Genomic DNA, 21,747 nt, shown 5'->3' on the forward strand with positions numbered 1-21,747 from the left:
TCAATAAATGTGAGCATGACGTCAAGATAATCTGACTGTGATTCAATGAGGCACAGCTAGATGAAAACAAAGACCCAAATGGCTCACCTTTTAATTTGATGACAGTAACAAATGTTGTAACATTGGAAAACATCTTAAAAAAAAAAAAAAAAAAAAAGTTACCTTTGAATCATTCAATCATTTTAGCCCAAAAAAATAATTGATGAAAAACTCATTCGTACCAGACTTTTGAAAAAAAAAAAAAGAAAAAAAAAAGCCATCCGTACGTATCCCACAAAATCTAAAAAGCTGACTTTCCACGAGGCGCTGTGGCGGACCTATCAGAGTGCATTTAAAAGTAACAATAACTGCATAATAGCCCATCGCACGCGCCTGGACAATTTGACCCAGGTGAAGGTAAACGAGACTTTTTCACGCTCTCCAAATGTTGTGACAGTGTATGTGCAAAAATATAGTAACAGACTGAAAGACTGAGTGTGCAAATAGGATACGGAAGGCCTCCCATGTTACATTCCTTCGTAAACAGCTCCAACGCAAAGGTGTGACAATTGATAGATTCAACGACGACTTCTGATAATCTGCCATTTAAAGGGATAGTGCGTAAGCCTTTTTCATTACGGCCAGCAGGAGGCGCTGCAGGTGCTGCATTTCCCATTGTCCGGAGCCATAACGAACATGGGCGCCTCCGGAGAAGTGCCACCCCTCACGTAATATCATTTAATGATAACTAGACCTAGGATTTCATTTAAAACATACAGGTGGTCATTAACAACACATTGGTTTGCAAGTTTTTGAAATTTACAATCATTTAATTTATTCCTCTTGAGTGAAAAAGGATCAAAATCTTACACACTGTCCCTTCAAAGAAGTTGCTTAAAATTGTCCGCGGAATGTCAGCCTCCTGGCAGTAAACATTACAATATTTGTGGTTCTTCTTCAAAGCAGACAGAATTTCTGACAATGTGATTTTGTGATAATGCTTAGTTGTTTTTTTTTTTGGAAACACCACCATTAAGTAACAGCTGGCACTCTCATGCGTATGTCTCCAGTAAAATGTCTTTTAAAAAAAAGTCCATAAATATTTTCCCTTCTCGACACTTAAAAATACAAACGCTACCGTTTCTTTAAAAAATATATTGTAACCGTATTTGCGTAACCAACGATTTTTAACCGTCAGACACTCTCTAGACATAAATACAACTTAAAACAAATTTAAACAAAAAAAGAACTTGTATGTGACCTTAAGCGAAAAGAATCCAGTGTCATACAACCACTTTGCCCTTAATGTCCATCTTGGTGCTTTCGCTGGCCTTGCCGGGCTGGTCCTCACGCAGCGTGATGTACGAATACACCAGGCTGGCTGCGATGCTGCCGACACAAAAGCATGAAGAGGAAAGTCAAATCCGCAGCCAACAATATTCAAATATCGCTACCGTTCCCTCATTTATCGTTCCTTTCAAAAAAACCTGCAGTAACCAAAAATTACAAAGCAGAGAAAAGTACAGAGTTTTTGGTTATAAATCAAAATCCATGCAATAGACGTTGAATTATTAGTATATTTTTTAAATAAATTTGCTATATTTTGATAAATCTGTAATAGAAAAAAAAGCAACATAAACCTATAATAGAAAAAGTAATGGTCATAAATGAAAATCTGCTAAAGAGTGAAGCCGCAAAACCGAACCATGATGTAGAGAGGGAACGCTGAACTCCTAAGTTGCCACTTGGAATTTCTTATGTTCTTTTTACAGCAATACAAACGTTTAAAAAAAAACTTAATTGAGAGTAATAACACAAAATTGTAAAAGTGTACCAAACCCTTTTTGCACTTACAAATGCCATTTTTTCTCCACGCTAACAACTTACACTTCCAAGATATCGCACAATATACATATGTATTATAAAGTGACTGTAAAACCAGAATTACAGCATACGATAGTTAATCATTTCCAACCAAATTTTCACTGTAGTCAACTACCTGCTCCCCATCAAACTCACTACATCAAATTAAACATTTGACGACATCTTGTGGTCAAAAGTGTAATTAAATACAGACAGCTTCGTTTTTTTTCTTCGAAGCGATTCGAACATAATATTTAAACTTTCCACTGGAATTTAACCATGTACGGTAAATTACGTTTTGCACACTGGCAATTTGTATTCCTTTGTTGGAAACATCTTGTTGACAAAAGCGCATCTCTCGTGGTGTGGCTGCCTCGCACGCTTCACCACAAAACATCCATCCATCCATCCATCCATCCATCCATCCATCATCTTGACCGTTTATCCTCAGGAGGATCGCGGGGCGCTGGAGCCTATCCCGGCGGGGTGAACGAAGGAGCCAAAAACGGGTGTTTCACTGACACTTATATGCAAAACAGTTTTAAGAAAGCACATACACGAAACAGCCGTTCCTCCTATCAAATGGGTCCCCGCGGGAAACCATTACTCATAACAAAAGTTCCAGATGAATAATTTACTACACAAGTTGAAAATCCGTTTGAGTGCTTCCAAACACACATTTCCACCACTTGTGCATTTCCTAGAGTAAAACGTTGAAACTAATAAATGAAACGTTGCCGTTTACTCGGCCGATTCGGTGCACACTCTCCTACCCTACCCAGAACAAAAACAAATCTAAAAGACGTGGGTGGATAAGCCGTGTATTTACCAGCGCTGAGTGCATAAGCCAGGCCTGCATAGAAATGCATCCATAAAGAAAAAGAGCAAATTGGGAGTGATTAGGTTGAGAAATCAAGCGGGTAACATTTTTCAAATCTTCAAAGAGTTGTAGGCCCTTTAAGATGTCAAATATGATAAGCCTGCTTTAAAATGTAGTGTTTCATACCTTATGTTCAACCCTACGAAGTTGGTCCAGGAGAAGATGTAGTCTCCAATGAAGACCATTCCAATGTACGTCACCAGGACATTCTGAAATACGATCGGGAGAAGATCAGTTTTGCCACGACATCTAAAAAACCTGAAATGCTTTGGACCCCGCTCCCCCACCTCAAAAAAATAATCAAATCCCAATGTCGCCATAAGAAAGGTTTCGCTGTGCCGCCGCTTGGTGACGTCAAACCAAGCCTCGTGAAGCAAGTTTGATATGTATAGATATATACATACATTTATATAGTTGTTGCTCCTCTAAACGCCACCCGTGGTTTATAGATAGTGGAAATGTAACAGTGTTCAATTGCACCAGCCTTTATCTTTTATCGCGCGTGCTTCACGAGGCTTCATTTCCCCATCAGTACCTTGATGCAGCCCAAGATGGTGGTGGTCAGTGCAGAGTTGTAGTGGGTACAAAACACAATGGAGTACATGAGGACAAACCTGCGCAAAAAGAAAAAAAAAAAAAAAGTCAACACTTGACACTAACTAGCTCACAAGAATGTTAATTTATAATCATGCTATATAACTCAAAATCAATTAGTGGTCATTTCATGGACATTTTTGCTATGTGCGCCAGCCTAGTCCCAATTCAGCGCAAAAAGTGGGAATTGATTTTAAATATATTTTTGAAAAGCAAAAAATAACAACATAAAGATAAATGAAGTAACTTCCTTTTTAGTCCCTTATGTATCCCAAATGGCATTATCCTTCAATTAAATGAAATGGATGGAAATTTTGTATAATTTTTCCATTCTTTCATGAAAACAAAACATATTTTAGAAGACATAATAAGATGGGTCCAGCCTCTCCACTCCAAGGCACAGCTTCCGCCTCCTCCAGCACTTGAAAACATATCATCTACCGTAACGTTTGTGCTATCGACGCAATGCTCCGATTTCAAAATCTGTTGGCATTAGGTTCATAAATATGTATATATGTGTATATATATATATATATATAAAAAGGCAAAGGGCTCATAAATTACGGTGATTTGCCAAACATCTCACGGGCCGTCTCAAACCGCTTTGCAGGCCGCATCTGGCCCGCGGGGCGTATGTTTGACACCCATGAAATACTCCGTTTACACATAAAAGCGCCATACATATTATATATAGATATAGCGACCAATACAAGCGGACACACGCGTCACATGGCCGCCATCTCCTTACCCCATAACGCAGGACAAGAAGAACTGTATGAGGAAGAAGACGTCCGACCAGCCGTCATAATCCACGGCCTAGTCGCAGAAAAACAGAGAAAGTGCTGTAGCGACTGCATTAAAAGGTACATAGTGGCAGCTTTGTGTCGAAAAGGATAGCGGGGCCTCGCAGCAGCCTGGCCATTAACAAGAGAGCGCTCTGGCTCCGGCTCGGGCTCCGGCTCCGGCAGGAAGCGGACCTCCCGGCAATTGAGCCTGGCTTACCTTCTGTATGTCTCCGGTCACATGAGCCAGCAGCACAGTGGGCAAGATCATAAATAACGCGTTATAATAAAGCAAGCCGTATTTGCCCAACTCCTGTCAAACACAAAGAAAAAAGGAAATGTAAAGTTGGGGTTGCTTCCAGTTCCCAAATTCTATTACACTGTAAAGCGTAGACCGAGTAAAGAAATAAATTCGACCCACTTTGATTTTTCCACTTTTTTTTACTTTTACAAGTACTTAAAAAAATGCTCCAAACCACGCAAGTTTGTATTTTTCGTCGAGGGGGGAAAAAAAGCCATCGCCATCAAAGCGCGCAGAGTTTCTTGAGCGCAAACGAAGAAAGACAGGTCAGCTTTGTTGGGCCGAGTCCCAAAAACGGACCCCCTCCCCAACAATGACTGCTATTCACGGGCAGTCTCAGCCACGTACCTTGGCTTCCAATTTCTGCTTGACGTAAGCGCCGTTGGCGGCGGTGAGCACGTCGTTGAGGAGGATGAAGATGTAGCCCGGCAGGTCGAAGGACATGTCTGCGCTATAAAGTGATGAGGACTAATTTTACGTTTATGCATTTGACGTTTACTAACTGATGCGTTTAAGACAAGAGAATGTGGAGAAGGTGGCAACTGTACAAGTTGTTCTTCACGGAGGATAAAGAAAAGGCCTGCGGGTAATGTTAAAATGTCTGTCTATTTGTGTTGCTGCACCGTTTTGTATTCACAAAAATAAAAATGAATTTGAGAAATTAATTGACCGTAGAAAATTAGAGGGACGAGTTTACTTGGATTTACGAGGATGGATATTGTCTAAGACGTATTTAAAGAAGGCAAAAAATGAATTTACAAGAATACGTTCTATTGTATTTGTATCGTACTACTCGAAACACAGCCTTACGGTTAATATTGTGTTTGTGGAATAGAAAATGCTATCGCAATGGCTCGGGCATTTGACCAATCACGTCTCACCTGTTTTCCGCGTTAACTGTGTGACCTTCGCAAGATGAGTCGGAATTGGTAATTAACTGAGCCCTACACAATTACTATGTCATTTTCAGGCAGAGGCGAGTTGCAAAATGACCACACCCTAAAATGGATAAAAGCAAGTGGATTTTCATACTTACAGTAATTCATAACCTACAAACACGTTATTAACCTGAACACTGCAATTAGATGAATGGGGCTGCAAAAAAACTAAGAAAATGCTGCTGTGTTCCTCTTGAAAACAAAAACGATTCAACTTAAAAAAAAAAGTTGTTCAATCAACACGCTTAGACATTTTAAGAGCGTCGGGACATTTGGGTGCAGTAAGAATAAATAAGTAAATAAACTGACCTGGCAGCGACAAAGGCCCCAAGTATCATTGTAAACACCGTCAGTTGGACTGACCTGGAGAATTTCTTCCTGTCAAAATGAGGAAGGACATCAACTGAAACGCTCCGCACCCAATTGAGTTCCAATACAAAAAGCTTACTTGAGCAAAAATCCCTCTGCCAACATTGTGAACAAGATGGAGAACCTCCGCAGTACAGTAAACATCGGCAAGCTAGAGCAAAGAAAGCAGAACGGTCAATCTGATGAATAAAACGTATTTAACTTAACTACTATTCCAAAAACTTACTTGAGTCTTTTGGTTCCATAAAGACCACAAATTTGATTGCCCACATAAAGAAGAGGTAGAGGAAACGTCTAAAGATTAAAAAAGGGGGGCGGGAAGTGCAAATCGTTGATTAGTGATTCACACAGTTTCAATAATTATGAGATAGAATTGAAAAGGTTGAAAAATATAAGGCTACCAAGATAATTGGGTAAGCGCCAATAAGAGGGGGGTGAAAATGCCAATTTTACACAGGCGCGAGAAAAGGTCACGACCCACCAAGAAGCAATGTTAATTTTTCATGCATGTTTTTGTTTTACTATATTCACTGTATTTGAAGCATTAACCACAAGAAACTCAATATTACGCTGCAAAATGTAGTTTTTGCCCAACACAATTTTCTACTACATTCACTGTGTTTGAAGCATGACATACAGACTAAAACTGAACGTGACTCTGCAAATGTTTGTTTTGCACTTTTACTCTGCTATGGCGCTCAGAGTTTAATTGGAAAAACAAACCTCTATGCGCAGCATTAAAAAAAAAAAATCATACAAATTTCTGTTATACTAGAGAATATATTTTCCTTCATGTGGCCCCCGCTACCGAGACAAACAGATCCCGAGCCGCATGAGCCGCACTTGAAAGAATGAACTATTTTTGTTTCATGCATTATCCAAGTCTGAAAGATACTTTAGTTCGAAAAAACTATTATTTTATTTTATTATTTTATTTTATTATTTTGAAAATTGGCTGAAATCACATCGATTCGTTTGGTCACTTAGGCTCCAAAATTTCACCTTAGCTTGGCGTTGACGGTGAGTTCATATTTTATATGCACTTTGTCATTCGTCCCCCCCCCCCCCCCCCCCCCTACGATAAAATTGTCAAGCGTGGACCGGTCTGTGGTCCCCTAGTTACAACTAGTAAAGTTTTCTACTTCTTTCTAACGTATACTAAACTATGATGTATTGGTGCTGTTTTCTTCTGATTTTGTTCATCTTGATGAAATGTGTTCAGAAGTTGAATCAATCCAATTAGGTGGAGGTGCAGAAGGAAGCAAATTAAATGGAGGTGCAAACAAATAAGAAAAAAAACATCATTATGTACAGGTGTTTTCACCTTGCGAGGTATTTTCTTGTCCAAATCTGGGAAGCTGATCACCCTCGCTGCCTTGCCCACCCACAAGACGAGCACCGTTGCCAACATCTGCAAACACACACACACTCACGCGTAAAAAAAAAAAAAGAAACAGCTGCATCTCAGCTACAAGTCAATGAATCTTGTGTTTAGGGGAAAATGTTGCGAAACTCACTTGCCCAATCCCAACGCATATTGACGAAGGGAACCTACGAAGGTGAAAAAGTGAGCGTGAGTGCTGACGAATAATCTCATCGTGTGAGAGGTGGCTGGCTATTGAAACGGCGACATCAAAAGTTGCCGCGAAGCTAACTTGGCTAACAACTTTAGCTTGAGTTCTGCGGCTCGTTTGTTACCTGTAGCTGCTCAGCACGCTTTTGTTCACTATGACGATGACAAACGAACTGAGTGCGTAAAAGCCGGCGGCGAATAGCTTATGGAACACCGTCGGTGGTTTGTCCGCCATCCCCGACGAGTTGTCATTCCGCACTGGGGAGCGTCGGCTTCGGTCGCCCAGCCATTCGGTCGCTGCCTGGCTCGCTCTCGCGCACGCGAGTACTTACGTGTACGTACGTAACCGCGGCGATGGTGACGTCGGGGCTCGTTTTACCAGCTCTCCCAGTACCGCTCAATAACTTTTGTACCCGCCCATTTTGCTTTTAATATTCCACGTGCGTTTAAAATAAGGACCGGTGACGGGCTACCTTAAGATAGAAATGTTTAGGGGGGAATAATGTACACGCTTCCACGGTGAGATTCGGGACTTCCGGCTTTACGAGGATATGTGATCTCACTATCCAATCAAAATGTAGGCCCAGACGAGCAATCGCGCTGTCGCAAACTAGCTAACCGATGTGCCGACCTGGTGGCCATGTTGGCAGGGGCGACTTACTCAAATGTAATGCATTGCCGTAGTTAACAAAAATAGACGAAATAACAATAAATGAGATAGAAAATGAACAAAATAGGTTAACAGCTTAAAAATAAAAAATTCAAATATAATATTTAGAGTTATCGTCATTGTACGCAGTACAACGAGATATGGGGAGCTGCTTTCTCTTGTTCAGTGCATATTGAGAAAATGCAAACATTCCAAGCGCAAGTAATAATATCAGTTAAAATAATCTAAAAATCACGTATGTAAATCAAAATGCGCAAAAGGGCACTGCATCAGCGCGCACGCTCTGGGTAGTTAATTGCGTGGAGTGAGTATATGCTTTTAGTGTTCATTTTTAAAGTACTTCTTTTGGTATCGCTCAATGTATAGTTTGATCATTGGAATTTACCGGTAGCTTACTATGCAAAATATAATTTGTCTCGTTTCAATGCTGTACTTGAAAAAATACTGCATTTAAATGCATCAACCAACCTTTTAGCCATTTTCAGCAGTAAAAAGATTTGATTTTGTTTTATAATATTTTAATATTGTTAAATTAACTAAAATGAACACTGAAACAAAACATTTTTAAAGAAGCAAAATCTAATAAACAAACATGCTCTATACCATGATCATGACTTTTTTTTCCCTCACCCTCTTTTAATGGTTGATTTTTTTGGTGTCAATGCTAAAACGTGTAGTACAAATGGCAAATGTGCCAATAAAACGTTACATGAGCATCATTTTAATAATACGGGATTCCAAGCGATCGGTCGTTGATTTTGTGACCCGCTCGCTGACCTGACCTTGCAAAAAGGCCCGTGTGTATTTTGGCAGGTGTCAGCGGCCCGCGGCGCCAGATAAGAAGCGGCATGCGCCACGTCGTCATACGAGCGAGAACCCCCGGCGAACATGTCGGGACTCAACGCCTCTCTGGGCTACTTCTCGGCGTGCGTCATTTTGGCGGCCTCGCTGCGGGCGCTGCTGAAAAAGCGGCGGCGGCTGGCCTTCCTGTCAGAGTTGTCGTCGTCGTTCATGCTGGCGGCGTGCCGGCTGGAGGTGCAGACCATAGTGGAGGTGGGCGAGTGGGCCGGGGGCTTGGGCCCGGACGTGACGCTGACCATTCTGTTGGCGGTGCTGCTGGTCCACGGCGCCGTCTGCGGCGCCGATTCGGGGAACCCCGGCGTGAGCGTGCTGAGGTTCCTTCAGCTGGACGCCGCGCCCATGGCCACTATCCTGGCCGTCGCCTCCCATTTTCTGGGGGCTCACCTGGCCGTACTGGCGGCGGAGTATTACTGGAGCCTGGAGTTAACCGACATGCACATGATCAAGAACTTGATGGCAAGGGAATGCAGCACGTCACTGTTGGTCTCGCCCATGCAGGGCTTCTTTACCGAGGGGGTGTGCGCGCTTCTCTTTCACCTGCCGCTCCTCTTCCTGAGACGCAGAAGCGCGTTCATCCGGGTGCCCGTCGCAGCTCTGCTACTCACCTTCATGTCACACATAGGTACGCTATTTCAGAGCAGTGCTTGATGCAGTGAAGCAGTGATGCGGTTAAAGGCTAATTTCAAGCAAAAAAAAATTTGATCGAATTCAATATTTGAAAAAAAGACCAGCAATATGGACAGCATTCAAAAATCTCCTTTTATGAACAAAAATGGAATACAACAAGATTATCATCTTATTCATAAGCAAAAAATACATCTTTTTTTATGAATGTCAGCAAGACAAAAAGTCATATTTTTTCAAACAAAAATGAGACAAAATCAAACTCTTATTCTTGAGCTAGCTTGTTTTCTGTTTTTCAGCCAAAGGCTACACGTCGGCTTACATCAACCCGTCGTTAGCTTACGGCCTCACTTTCCACTGTCCCGGATTCACCTTTGCCGAGTACGCGCTCGTCTACTGGCTGGCCCCCGTCACAGGTAAACTGCACTCACATACAAGATGCGCTGCGTGTGACTTAAGGATGATTTTTCTTGGACTTGCCCAAATATCAAATGTGAAACATACACAAGTGATTCTCTGTGCAATTCCAGGAATGATTCTGGCCCTCCTCTTGTACATGGGCCACATTCCAAGATTCTTTGCCAAGAACCTGCTCTATTTTCACAAGACGCGTTTCCGGGTGCCCAAAGGAGGAGAAAAAAAGAAGAAGAAATGAACGACTTTGTTTTCACTCTTATTTTTTTTTTTAAGATCCACCCTTCAAACGTAGCATGATATTAGGATCAACAAAGGCTTCAAAATGTAACTACAAAATATTTTGGCTAAAATCGTGGCCTATTAAAAAAAAAATAATAATAATCCACAATCTTGTTCATTGGATTTTCTTGTGAAAATGTATTTTTTGGGCGGTTAGCAGGTATATTCAGTCACAAAAGTCATTTTCAGAACCCCCCCTCCTCTTTTTGCCACTTCACCAGCTAAAGGCCATCAAGAATGACAGTAAGTAAAGTGGACTCAAATAAATACAATTCAATTCATTACTCATTGTAATACAACAAAAGAGGTTGTAAACTTGCGTTACTTGCTAGCATAGAGGCGTTTGCTCTGTAGTGGAAGTACTTGTGCTGGGTTCGGGACAATCGGACTGTTCAGGTTTGGTCTTTTTGGGCTGATTTTGAACAAATGCATCTTGATCTGTGGATGGAGAAAAAAAAAAAAAGTTCCAAAATATTTTATCCAGGGATGCACCTGAACCACAATTGTTTAGACAGATTTAGGTATATAGGTAAATGAGGCATTACTTGGTTTTTGTTGTAGCGGCGCCTGAGCCTCTGGACGGTCCTGCCATAAGCAATAATTGGGCTTGTTCAGTAGCGACTTGCTATGCTTGCAGCTGAGACAGCGCAGCACAGTGACGCGCCTCTTCTTGCCCCTTTTGCCTATGGATCAAAACCATAGGTGAAGTAGGCAATGGTCAACATCCTCCAGTTTCATTCCTTAAAGTGGGAAAGGAACGAGGAGTGCAGTTTACGCTGTCTGGATGTCGCCGTCAAACCTGGGACGAGCAGGGAGTAACAATTCTTGCATATTGTTCTTTTCACAGATGGATCTCTATAGGAATAAAAAAATACACAAATGAAAATGACCATAGTTGGAATTTAATGGCAGTCTAGAATGTTGTAGTTCAGATTATAAAAATAGATTATTTAATAGAAAAAACAAGAATAAAAATATTATTTAAAAAAACGAATTGTGATGAAAAAAATTCTGCAGTTCAAGAAACAAAAAGATGACTGGGGGAATTTTTTTTTTAAAGTGACCCTACTAAGTAAATACATTTTGTAGAGAATCCCATCCCCTATAAATAATTTTTCAAGATTCTAGAGTTTTATTGTCATAAGTATTATTTTACCACAACATCATAACAGTTTTTACCCACACTTTCCACATCAATCGAACATTTTCAAACTAAGTACTGTATATGAGTTCAAGTTAACTCCATTCAAACAAACAAAAAACTTACAGGAAGTACAATTGATTTTTTAATTCCGCCTTAAAAAATAAAAGATAATTTCTGAGGTTAGCTAACTTACTGTCGTAGAACAAGACGTTTTGCGATAGTCCGCTGTGTGAAACAGTAGAAACGAGCAAGCTCCACATTTTCAGGGTTCTGGGCCAAAACACAATGAGCGGCCTGTCGAAAAACAACGCCGGGAAAAATGTGATAATTGCAAATCAGGAGGAGGGAAACTGACTAGCGATTAGCGGCTAGCTAGCTAGCTCGACAAGAGACCGTTCCTTCGCTGCTTTTCACTCACCTGGTAGAGATAATTCAGTCTTAGGTATGCTTCTTTATCCTTTATGTTCCCAGACATGACGGTGAAATGCTGTGAAGAAATCTCAAATGTGTCTGTTAAAAGATTGTTTCCATCACTGTGCTCAAACGTTTGAGTCCACTTCTTCGGCAAACTAATGAAGCATCCGGATAATTCCTTTCAAAATAAAAGCATTACGAAAGCCGAGAAAGCGTTGTTCGTTTAAATGAATTGAGTGTATTTTCCGACAAACATTTACAAAATTAATTATATTTACGTATATTTTAAGGAGGAAAAACATTTAGAGAAATATCTTATTTTTGAGGAACAGCGTGCATTTAAACGAGTTGTATATTTCTCGCACAAAAACCTCATTTGGCCAACTAATCACCACATTGACAGACAATGGGATACAAGTTTTCCAATTTTAATATCAACAATAGAGGAAAATATAAACCCGGTCCATGTAAAATGAACTTTCCTGTAAGGTGCACCTCTGCTATCAAGAGACTAACGTGGTACAGTAGCTCTGTCATGTGTTCATGTGTGTGGTGCGTGTGTGTACAAACTCTAAAGACACCATCGCGCTCCTGTTTCCTATAAAAACAGTCAAATGAAAATAGAACAAGAGCTTCAAGTATCAAAAGAACTAAAAAGACGCCGACAGAGCAGAGGAAGGTAACATTACAGAAATAAAAGGAGTAAAAATCACGAGGGAGGGAGACACAAATCAACAATACATTAGGCAATACTTTTCCATTTGTTTAAGGCAGTCAATTAAAAAACAACAACAACAACACTAGAAACTAGAACGAGGCATCTTCTTCATTAAATATAAGCCCGGTCCTAACCAGTTTTGTCAGAAACTTCATATAGACAGCGGATTGTGTGTGTGTGTTTTTCATGTTTGGCATTTTTTGGTCTTCTTCACAGTGATTTTTTTTTTTTTCTTCTTCCGCTAAACCTTTTGTCTGGCACAAATTTGAAATAATTGGCATGTGATGGTTGTGTGAGCGTGCGTGTGTGTGTGTGTGTGTGTGTGTGTGCGTGCGTGTGATCTTCTTAACGATTGCCTTTCATGGCCTCCTTTGCGGCCAGGATGAGCGGCGTGAGGCTGGACAACGGCTTGGCCAGCTTCAGGAAGGGATGCTGTGTCAAAAAAAACACACACACGCACACAAATCCAAATTAAATTAATCAAAGCGCGAAAAAACATAACCAGTTAACATGACCAGACTTTGCACTCTTTTTTCTTCATTGTGAAACCTTCAAATGACCACCAATATTTACACATCTGGCCTATGTCATTTGTCATGGCAGAGGATTAGGGTCATTATTATTTTATTAATAATAAAAATAATACTAACAACAATAATAATAATGACTATTATTATTATTGTTATTAAAAATAGAAATAACGTCCCTAATCGAAAAGGTAGGAAAACGTCTCACACATCTCCGAATTCTGACTTCTGAGAAAACGAAATCAGACAGAATGGACTGATCCCAACTATTTATGAAGTTTAACTTCAAAAGTAAAAATTCAGACTTTAAAGTAGGGATTCTGGGTGTAGGCAGAGTTCTTGTCAACGTTTTGAGAATAACATGAAAACTGTAAGGGATCCGAGAACGAAGTCACAATTCTGTAGAAAAAGGAAATAATCCGAATTTTAAGAAGAAAGTATACATTCTGAAAGCCACTAAGTTTAAGGGAGACTTCCTGGAATAAAGTCAGAATTCTTCATTTTGAGTCAGAACTGTGACCAGAAAGTAAGAATTCTGAGAATAAAGTCAAAGTTAGAATCTTGCAGCCATTTTTTTTTTCGTCTTTGCTGGCCCGAATCCACTTCTGTAGTTTGTTAATTGGGCCCTATGAGCATGAGCAATTTTGAAAGTCCTGTAATTGGTCATTTTTTCAAATTAGTTTATTAAAATTCTGTATAAATTTTTTTCAGTATACTGTTAAATAATGTAGTTATTGTAGGTCATATATAAAACATTTGCATATACATGATGTCTTATTTAATACAATTGTAAACAAATGATCAATTAACAATGATCAAAACTAAAATAAGAAAACGTGAACGAATTCATATATCATCACTATTTTACATACTGTTGAAGACCACTAAGGTAATGTTCAACATTGGTGAACTGTTGGCACGTTGAGGCCCCTTAAGACACAAGGAACGTATCATAATATGTTGTTTTTTTTTTGTTTTTTTTAAAAAGCCACTTGAGCCACAGGAGTTGCTAAGTCACCTGCAGGAGCTCTTTGCCACCACCTCGCTTCTCCACGTCCATCTCCAGGCATCGGTTGAGGAAGTCTCGGAAGACGGGCGACAGCTTCTCGGGGTTCTGCAGCTCGGGCGTCCCGTTGGTGGCGATCAGATACAAGGCCTGCGAAGACGGAAAGACGCTTCCGATGAGTGTCTCCCCAAATAAACCCTGTCGCCGTTCGGTCCGAACGGCAAAACCGCGTGAAAAGCGCTTGTCCTCACCCGTAGGGGGTTCTCGTTCAGGTAAGGGGGTTCTCCCTCCACCATCTCGATGGCCATGATACCCAGCGACCAGATGTCCACTTTGGGCCCGTAGGCTTTCCGGGTCACCACCTCGGGGGCCATCCAGTAGGGCGTGCCCACCATGGTGCTGCGCTTGCTCTGCTCCGGCGTGATTTGGGCGCAGAAGCCAAAGTCGGCTGCGGAAAAAATGCCGGACCTTTACTCGCATACGCTCCTCATATTACTAGGTCTTACGCCGCGATTTTTTTGGGGTGCCTTGCCCGCATTCACCATTTGAGTTCAAATGATCAGTTTATAAACATTGAAAAGAGAAAATCAAATCAAATCAATATTTTTTCTCCATTTTAGACGATGGTCATTTTACGACAAGCTGTCGAATGTTTCTTTTTTTTGTATTTTAAGAACGCAACGCTAGTAAGAATCTTGTATTTAGATTAGTGTGTGTTTTTGTTGGGGGGGGGATAGAACATATTTTAATTATAATCATGTTTGATTTGACTTCCCTCTAGGAAATAGGCTATTTGTCATTTGCTTTGTGGGGGGGCACATTTAAGGTTTTATTTTTTTACACTATAAAGCCCAACTAAACATTTGCCAGGTTTTCTGTTGTTTAAGCCATTTCTTATGGAAGGATTTCGCCTACAGGAACAAGCAGCAAAATGCGCGTACCAGGTAAAAAACTTATTGAGGGGTGATCTACTCAAAAACTGAAAACAGTGGAAGAAAAAACCGTTTCTTTCATCGTACGAACCACGGGCCCCTGCTCATGCCGAAAGCTGAAGGAATTCACGTTTTTTTCCTCTCTCTGTGCTAGCGACAATAAACTGCGCTAGCCGCAATTAATTCATTCACGAGCACCCAAGGGAATTGACGTCAAAGATGAAGATTAACAGGGCCGCAAAGTACTGAGTAAAACGCACTTAATTGGAATACTTTTTGGAAAGGCTTTCCCGATTGGAAGGCGAACCAAACAGCGCAGTAAGAACTCACTCAGCTTGACGGAGCCGTCCATGCCTAGCAGCACGTTGTCACTTTTGATGTCTCGGTGGATAACCTGGTTGGCATGCAGGAAGTCCAACGCTTGTAAACACTGCGGAGAGAAAGTAGCCAAGTTAAAGCATCGTGACTATTTTGAAAAATATCTATAAGACAGGCTCACCTCTCTGCAGACGGCAGCTATCTGGGCTTCATCCATGCACGTCTCTGTGACCACGTCGGTGAGTGAGCCGCCCGCCAGGTACTCCATCACCACAAATAGCTCCTCCCCCATCAAGAAACTGAAAGACACGCACGGTGCATCGCATGACGCGGTCTTGTTGGCAGTCATGTTTTATTTGCTGTTACCTGTCAAGGAAGTTAACAATGTTGGGGTTCTTGAGCTCCTTCATCACCAGGATCTCGTTGATAATCAGCTCCTTCTTGGGTTGTTTCTGGAGGTTGATCTGTTTAATGGCCACCTGTACGCCGACAACACAAGAAACGCTCAAACCTTGCGCAAGATTGTTTGCGCGGAACCCGTTTTTAACCATTTCAGAGGGCGGCCATGTTACCATGTTATCATTTGTTCTTATTACCTCTTGTCCAGTGGCAACATCGATGGCAGTGAAGACTGTTCCGGAAGCTCTGTAATAGCAAACAAACATCCAACATGATGTGTCATGAACATGATTCAGGCCGGTAATATTTAATTTGACAAATATTCACTAAGTCATGGTTCAATCAACGTGTGTTTTAATGAAATGCAAGCACTAAATTCTCTAATTGATTGAGGTTAGTTATTATTTCAAGGGATGCTAAACTTTTGTTTGTTTTTGGTCATTTTCAGTATAAAAAGTTCATATTTTGCCTATAATTAAAATGTGATCTCTAAAATGTTTTTCATGTACAATTAATACTTTTAAAAACACATTTTCTACTTGCTATCGCCTAAAAATGACAGTTCAAGGCTCTGGTAATGGCCAATCACAGCTTAACTGCGGTCTGGGCGTTGGTCATGTGACATTCAGAAGCTGAGCTGTAATAGGTTGTTACCTGGGATATCATTTTCAGTAGACAGCAAATGACAAAATGTATTTTTAAAGGTATTTAGATTAAATGAAAAATAATTTAATAATCAAATTAATAATAGAGAAAATAGATTTTTTTTAATGTGGAAAATGGCTAAAGTTTAGTAACACTTTTATCCTGCTCTGGTCCCGTGGGGTATTTGGAACACCCCCCCCCCCCCCCCCCCCTTTTTTTTTAAATGCTCATAATTTCTATATTACAATTTTTGCCTCTCCCTCTTTGAAGGTACTTTCCTGTCTCATTGAACCGGTTATATCATTAACTCTACGAACTTTTTTGAATTGAAACGTGCAACCCCATATGACCAACACAGGCTTAAGGAAAGCTACTTTAGTACTTTGCTTTTTTAGGTAAGCGCAGAGCAAATTATTTGCATATGAGATTCATTTCAATTGGGAAAAAGGATCGTATGGAACTCAAAAGTACCAAAATACATAAACTTTCACATCCCTTGTCCATACTGTATGCAACTAACACTACTCACCCCTGTCCAATTTTCTCGTATCTGGTGTATTTTTTCTTGGGGTCGCCAATGCTGACTATAGTTCCTGTGAAGGAGACGGAAAAGCAATATCAAAATGTCAAAGGTCAGGTAATTGAATAGCATTGTAAAAATAAATAAATAGGGGTAAATGCAGTAGTTTAAAGTTGATTGAAATGATTCAGACAAAGGCAGCAAGCAAATCATAATACAAAGGTGTGTTCAAAATATGTGCATATCGTATTATTTCATAAACACTAATGAGTGAGATTTACTCAGTTTGTCCATGATTTCCTCGTCAGACATTTTGCCCTTCTTCTTCTGTCTGTCGGCAGTCTTGGACGCCGCGTCGCCGTCCGTACTCAGGCTGGGCGCGGGGAGAGGCTCGATCACAGAGCGCGTGTACACCTGGTCAAACGAAACCAAAAAACTCGAGTTCATGGATTTCATTTTCCAGTCCTGCGTAACAAAGTTTGGGCATTGTCGTCTTACGCTCTTGGTGTGTTCCGGTCTGGGAGCCACGGCGGGAGGCGGGGCTTCATCGTCATCGTCGTCGTCGATATCTTTGATAGTCGGAGATGTTGGCTCTGCACCTTTTTTGACGGGCTGGATCCAAGTAAATGAGAGAGGCAAGCAAGTGATGTCATTTTCAGGTGACAGCAAGTGGAAAATAAGCATTTTTTGTTTGAAAAATTACATGCATAAACTGATCTAATTATTCACTAAAACATACTGAATTTGAAAAACATTATCTCAAAAATTGCAACACAAAAAATACAGGTTTTTCAAAGAAATTCATAACCATCGGGAAAAAAAAGAAGAACGAATATTGATGATTCAAATATTGCATGAATGCTGAGTGATGCCCATATCCAAAAAATATATCACGTTTGGTCTTATTTATTATACAAAGGTTCACGTCTGTGTAGGAACTAGGTTAAAAAAAAACCTTCATTCTAAAAATTAAAACTTACGTTTTAAATTCATGTGACAGCTAAGAATGTAAAAATGGCAATGACAGTGCATTTCCTAAGGGGATCTTTTGTTTTGAAATACACAAAAAAAGAAAAAAGAAAAAAAAAGGTCTAGTTTCAGGGTTTTTTTTTTTTTATACACACACTAACATGAGCATTAATATTTGTCTCTCAACATTTAATGATAGAAGTCTTGATATACTCACAGACTGCGGCCCGGGACTGAATGCTTCTTTTTCTGTGAAACAGCAAAAAGAAGAGCTCAACAACTTCGGATGGCTTCAGATGGCTCATGTTGACTCACCGGAAGACGAGAAGCTGAGGTACTTCTGGCGGCCGTTGCCCGTGGAGTCGTAGAACTTGAGGACGTCGAGCACAGCCTGCGGGTTCTTCTTCTGCTCTGACTTGGTGATGTTTGAGGTCTGCAGTAGCCGAGCCCACTGCTCCGGCATACCCTGGCAGTTGCCGCGACATGGACGGGTTTAAAATTCATGTCCGCTTTTCCCGAGCTATGTTGGAACTTTAGCAACTATTTTTTATGGGTTTGCAAAACTAACTCACAGTGAACTCCCCTGTGACAGCATCAAAGCCAACATGTATGGTGTGTTCAAAATCAGAAGGCGGTGAAATCTCCGGTCGCTCTTTGTCTCGATCTTTCTTTCTTCCACCTGAAATGTTGAACACATTTTTAAGTGCCGACCTAGTGACATTTCTTTTTTTTTTTTTTGCATCGAAAGTTCAAGCTCACCTTTCTCCGCCCCGGAAAATATGGAGATGATCTTGCTTCGAGGCTTCCTCTCCTCGGGCACCGACGGCAGCGGCTTGGAGCTGTGGTTGGCCGACAGCGAGTCTTTGCTGGAGCTGGTGCTGAAGATGGTGCTGCTCATGCGGACTGGCGGAGCGGGGGGCTTGTCCTCGGGGTCGCCGTTGTCGCACATTGCTCACGCAAGAGTTTATTTTTGTTGTTTTCACAGGAGGTGAGGAAGGAGGGGGGGGGGCAGGGGGGCGAGGACGGACAGGGCGGCAAGCAGAGAGGGAGGGTCACATCAGCATGAAGCACGCGTGTGCTCATGCATCATTGCAGGATGTGCAGGCAGGAGAGGAAGGAAGAAGTATACCTAGGAAAAAACAAAACAAAAACGTTTCATGTGATATTTACAGCTTCACCTGGGTTTGTTTATATCAACCAACATCATTACTTTGGACACGTATTAAAGAGCCAGTATTGGTAGAATCAGTATCCACTTTTTGGACATTTGAACCACGTTACAATGATGAGTTCTCACCCTAAACAAGTGTACTTCCCTTCATTAATGCATTTTTAAGCATTCCGTACTTATTCTGCGCTCTCAGCAGTGGCCAAGCCCGTGCAGATAAACGTGGCTCGCGAGAGGCCTGATGACGATAGTATGCCCTCATACCACTCATGCAAGAGTAAATGCGTGCAGACCTTATCAACATCGTTTTGGTTCCTGAGCTGACGAGGAGAAATTTTGGCCAAATAAAAAGCAATGTTTCATTTATGAGTTACAACGTTTTACTGTAGAAAATGGTAGTGGCAAAAATGTGTGTTAGGGAGCACACGGAGGACAATCAACATCAGTAGTAAATAATTGAGTAAATAATTCACACACAAGCGGAATTGTTGTTATGAATACTGTACTGGCTTCCCATGGGATCGACTTGATAGGAGGGAATGGCTCTTCGAGACTGTTTTGCATTTTAATGACAGTAAAACTTCTGTTTTGGCTCCTGCGTTAACTTGGCTGGGGTAGGCTCAAGCAACTTGTAACCATTGTGAGATTAAGCGATAAAGACAATGGATGCATTGATGTTTTGTGGCCAGCAGGCATTGAACGAGGTCATGAAGGGGGCAAGGCAACCGCAAGGTAAAACGTGTGGCTTCTGTAAACTAGGCGTTTCACTTCCTAGTTAGGAATATTGGCACCATAAAATGTAATATTTCATCAGAAATTAAATCATCAATGTGTCACAAATAATTTATAATGCTTATATTTAACTGTGGAAATTGAAAAAAAAAAACATGATCTAGTACTCACGCTGTACTTCAAATAAATAATGGATTCTACTGACAATTTTATACAATGTTTATTTTGACAATTTATGTTTTGTTTTTGTTTTTATTTCAGATTACACTGAATTTTTTAACACCAGCTAGAGTTGGCTGGTGAGTCTAATTTTTAGCAATTTCAACAGCATCGCATTTAACGTTGCAACTCTATCATTTTAGTACGTAGGAGAAAATACTCATAGTGTACTTCAGTAAAATGATGACTGTACTACAATTTTATACAATGTGCATTGTGACAACTTGTGTGGGTTTTTTTTTCTTAACATAACACAGGATTTTTGAACACCAGCTGTGGTGGAGTTGGCTGGTAAAAAGCAACACTGTTAAAATCTTTTATACGTCCTGTCGTCCATGGAGGGTTAAAAAAAAGGCCTGTTTATTTTTTCAAAGTACGGATTTTTCCAGCAATTTCAATGGCGTTGCATTTCACTTTTCAGTTTTAAGTTCACCCTTTAACTATCCCAAATGAGTGTTTATAGATGAAACGAAGACAAGCAGACAAGTTTGAACAAAGTTAAACAAAAACAATGACAAGTACAAGGAATGACAACAGCTTTCAGACCAATAGCCCTTTATCATTTCAACGTGTTCATGTCTTGACCAACAACGATTGTCTTTAATGAGTTCTGTCCGTATATTGAATGTTGGACAAATCTATAACTGTATGTGTGGCACAATAACCCAGGACAGAATCACATGAGGCGACATTCGCTCACCGAACTACAAATTGAATAACTGCGGTAGTTTTCTGCTTCGCGCGACGATGTAAACAAAACTTTTTTTTTTCTCTATCTGTATTTTTGACAAAAGAAAGTATTTCATTCAAAGGCCGGATGAGATAGTGCGCCTTTTGTTAATGACTGGACAACAGGGGCGGGTAGCGGAATAACTTTAGCATCCGCTAACTTAATGGCCAACAAGTGGAGACGCTCCAAGCTATCTTTAGCCTTTAGCTTGAAGCTAACACACCCGTTCGCTCGGGGCTAACAGCTACTATAGTTCACTACCAATTGGGCGGCGACGGCGCTAGCTAGAAGCTAACATCAGCCTGTTGCTAATGTTAGCATCCCTGTATTCATAGGCTAGCGACAGCGAGTTAGCATGCGGCTAACTCGTTCGAGTAGTGTAATAAAATGGTCAAAATAGACGGAAGTATAAGTCGTTTTTAGTCAGCGATACAGACTACGTTAGAAGAGCGGTCTAGCCTTCAAGACAAAGCCGCTTTCTCGTCACTTTCTCACCGGGGAGCTTCCACGGCAGTTAAAACGTGAACAGAACTCCTCGACTCCCTTGCGGTCGGTCCTTCCTCGGTGCTTGAAAAAAATGTTCCTAAGTCCAAGAAAAGTACTTTACTTCATCCGAAAGTGGGCCATAAATAAGCCCAAGTACAAAAACGGTGACAACTATTTACAGTATAACTTTTTCACCCCCTTCCTATCTTTTTGGGGCCCTTCGATGATAATTCCGCTATGGCGAAAGGGGGAAGCGGAACTCGCTTCCAGTGATGGGCCGTGGTAGGAAGTAACGAAGTATATTTTACGTTACTGAGTATTAATTCGTTGCTGCTCTCGATTCGATTTTTTTCAGGTTTCTATTTCACTAGAATATTTATTTTTAAGACAGCTTGTCACTTTTACCCTCTACATTTGAAAACAGACCCTACAAAACGGAAATTTCGCACATTTCTAATAGGACGTAAAGACAAAAATAAACATTTTATGAGATGTAATTATTAAGCATACAATTAATTTTTTGTTGGATATGAATAACAACATTGAGACAAAATTTTGATCTGTAAATATGTTCAAGGATCCAACTTTAAAGCAACTTTCATGCTTTAAAGGAGTAAAAATCCGTTGTACAATAGCAAAGATGGTTAAAACATGAATTCAATCCACAAATATTACAAAAAAACATAAACA

At 40.7% G+C, this 21,747-nt stretch overlaps 4 protein-coding genes across 14 annotated transcripts; 1 reads left to right on the forward strand and 3 right to left on the reverse strand.

Annotated features, from left to right (window-relative positions):
• Positions 1-77: 77 nt before the first annotated feature.
• On the reverse strand, positions 78-7,817 carry slc35d1a (solute carrier family 35 member D1a). Its single transcript, XM_088424952.1, has 12 exons — positions 7,405-7,817; positions 7,224-7,257; positions 7,031-7,117; positions 5,933-6,000; positions 5,786-5,857; positions 5,647-5,715; positions 4,748-4,850; positions 4,319-4,411; positions 4,065-4,132; positions 3,258-3,336; positions 2,849-2,931; positions 78-1,368 (listed from the first exon to the last, which is right to left on the reverse strand). The coding sequence occupies exons 1-12, from the start codon at positions 7,512-7,514 to the stop codon at positions 1,263-1,265; spliced, it is 972 nt and encodes a 323-aa protein (XP_088281078.1). The 5' UTR covers positions 7,515-7,817; the 3' UTR covers positions 78-1,262.
• Positions 7,194-10,223, forward strand: aqp12 (aquaporin 12). Of its 4 annotated transcripts, XM_088424956.1 has the most exons (4): positions 7,399-7,613; positions 8,763-9,432; positions 9,734-9,850; positions 9,965-10,219. In XM_088424956.1, exons 2-4 carry the CDS (start codon positions 8,838-8,840, stop codon positions 10,087-10,089), a joined length of 837 nt encoding a protein of 278 aa, XP_088281082.1. In that variant the 5' UTR covers positions 7,399-7,613; positions 8,763-8,837; the 3' UTR covers positions 10,090-10,219. The 4 variants fall into 4 exon arrangements, with proteins under 4 accessions (XP_088281080.1, XP_088281079.1, XP_088281082.1 ...); XM_088424954.1 differs by lacking the exon at positions 7,399-7,613 and adding an exon at positions 7,194-7,273 and having other exon boundaries at positions 9,734-10,223; XM_088424953.1 differs by having other exon boundaries at positions 7,384-7,613; positions 9,734-10,223.
• rpp21 (ribonuclease P subunit p21) lies at positions 8,462-11,847 on the reverse strand. 8 transcript variants are annotated; one of them, XR_015866917.1, is made up of 8 exons: positions 11,693-11,847; positions 11,468-11,568; positions 10,906-10,985; positions 10,676-10,813; positions 10,456-10,568; positions 9,320-9,486; positions 9,047-9,227; positions 8,466-8,978 (listed from the first exon to the last, which is right to left on the reverse strand). XR_015866917.1 is itself a non-coding variant. In XM_088424964.1 (6 exons), the coding sequence occupies exons 1-5, from the start codon at positions 11,747-11,749 to the stop codon at positions 10,459-10,461; spliced, it is 486 nt and encodes a 161-aa protein (XP_088281090.1). In that variant the 5' UTR covers positions 11,750-11,847; the 3' UTR covers positions 8,462-9,486; positions 10,456-10,458. The 8 variants fall into 8 exon arrangements, 3 of the variants coding, with proteins under 3 accessions (XP_088281090.1, XP_088281089.1, XP_088281088.1); XR_015866915.1 differs by having other exon boundaries at positions 8,465-9,227; XR_015866916.1 differs by having other exon boundaries at positions 8,466-9,227; positions 9,320-9,415.
• A 253-nt stretch (positions 11,848-12,100) lies between these two features.
• On the reverse strand, positions 12,101-21,685 carry pak2b (p21 protein (Cdc42/Rac)-activated kinase 2b). The gene is made up of 15 exons (XM_088425975.1): positions 21,067-21,685; positions 18,482-18,851; positions 18,295-18,401; positions 18,038-18,188; positions 17,940-17,971; positions 17,252-17,365; positions 17,035-17,167; positions 16,763-16,826; positions 15,786-15,834; positions 15,556-15,668; positions 15,371-15,488; positions 15,202-15,301; positions 14,191-14,387; positions 13,952-14,089; positions 12,101-12,838 (listed from the first exon to the last, which is right to left on the reverse strand). The coding sequence occupies exons 2-15, from the start codon at positions 18,669-18,671 to the stop codon at positions 12,752-12,754; spliced, it is 1,593 nt and encodes a 530-aa protein (XP_088282101.1). The 5' UTR covers positions 18,672-18,851; positions 21,067-21,685; the 3' UTR covers positions 12,101-12,751.
• Positions 21,686-21,747: the final 62 nt, after the last annotated feature.

Source organism: Hippichthys cyanospilos, chromosome 10, assembly GCF_059441005.1.
Source record: "Hippichthys cyanospilos isolate Australia breed blue-spotted pipefish chromosome 10, RoL_Hcya_1.0, whole genome shotgun sequence".
NCBI lineage: Eukaryota > Metazoa > Chordata > Actinopteri > Syngnathiformes > Syngnathidae > Hippichthys > Hippichthys cyanospilos.

What these genes read in the sequence shown, in the direction of transcription:
- pak2b (XM_088425975.1), bottom strand. Translation starts at nt 18,671, where the DNA reads ATGTGCGACAACGGCGACCCCGAGGACAAGCCCCCCGCTCCGCCAGTC. An exon ending in TACGAGAAAATTGGACAGGG is followed by an intron (nt 15,835 to 16,762) that starts GTGAGTAGTGTT and finishes TTGCTATTACAG; the next exon opens with AGCTTCCGGAACAGTCTTCA. An exon ending in TGAACGAGAACCCCCTACGG is followed by an intron (nt 14,090 to 14,190) that starts GTGAGGACAAGC and finishes CCGTCTTCGCAG; the next exon opens with GCCTTGTATCTGATCGCCAC.
- rpp21 (XM_088424964.1), bottom strand. Translation starts at nt 11,749, where the DNA reads ATGTCTGGGAACATAAAGGATAAAGAAGCATACCTAAGACTGAATTAT. An exon ending in GACTGAATTATCTCTACCAG is followed by an intron (nt 11,569 to 11,692) that starts GTGAGTGAAAAG and finishes GTTTTTCGACAG; the next exon opens with GCCGCTCATTGTGTTTTGGC. An exon ending in AAACGTCTTGTTCTACGACA is followed by an intron (nt 10,986 to 11,467) that starts GTAAGTTAGCTA and finishes TTATTCCTATAG; the next exon opens with AGATCCATCTGTGAAAAGAA.
- slc35d1a (XM_088424952.1), bottom strand. Translation starts at nt 7,514, where the DNA reads ATGGCGGACAAACCACCGACGGTGTTCCATAAGCTATTCGCCGCCGGC. An exon ending in TATGCGTTGGGATTGGGCAA is followed by an intron (nt 7,118 to 7,223) that starts GTGAGTTTCGCA and finishes GTGTGTTTGCAG; the next exon opens with ATGTTGGCAACGGTGCTCGT. An exon ending in TTCGTAGGGTTGAACATAAG is followed by an intron (nt 1,369 to 2,848) that starts GTATGAAACACT and finishes TTGTGTCGGCAG; the next exon opens with CATCGCAGCCAGCCTGGTGT.
- aqp12 (XM_088424954.1), top strand. Translation starts at nt 8,838, where the DNA reads ATGTCGGGACTCAACGCCTCTCTGGGCTACTTCTCGGCGTGCGTCATT. An exon ending in CACCTTCATGTCACACATAG is followed by an intron (nt 9,433 to 9,733) that starts GTACGCTATTTC and finishes TCTGTTTTTCAG; the next exon opens with CCAAAGGCTACACGTCGGCT.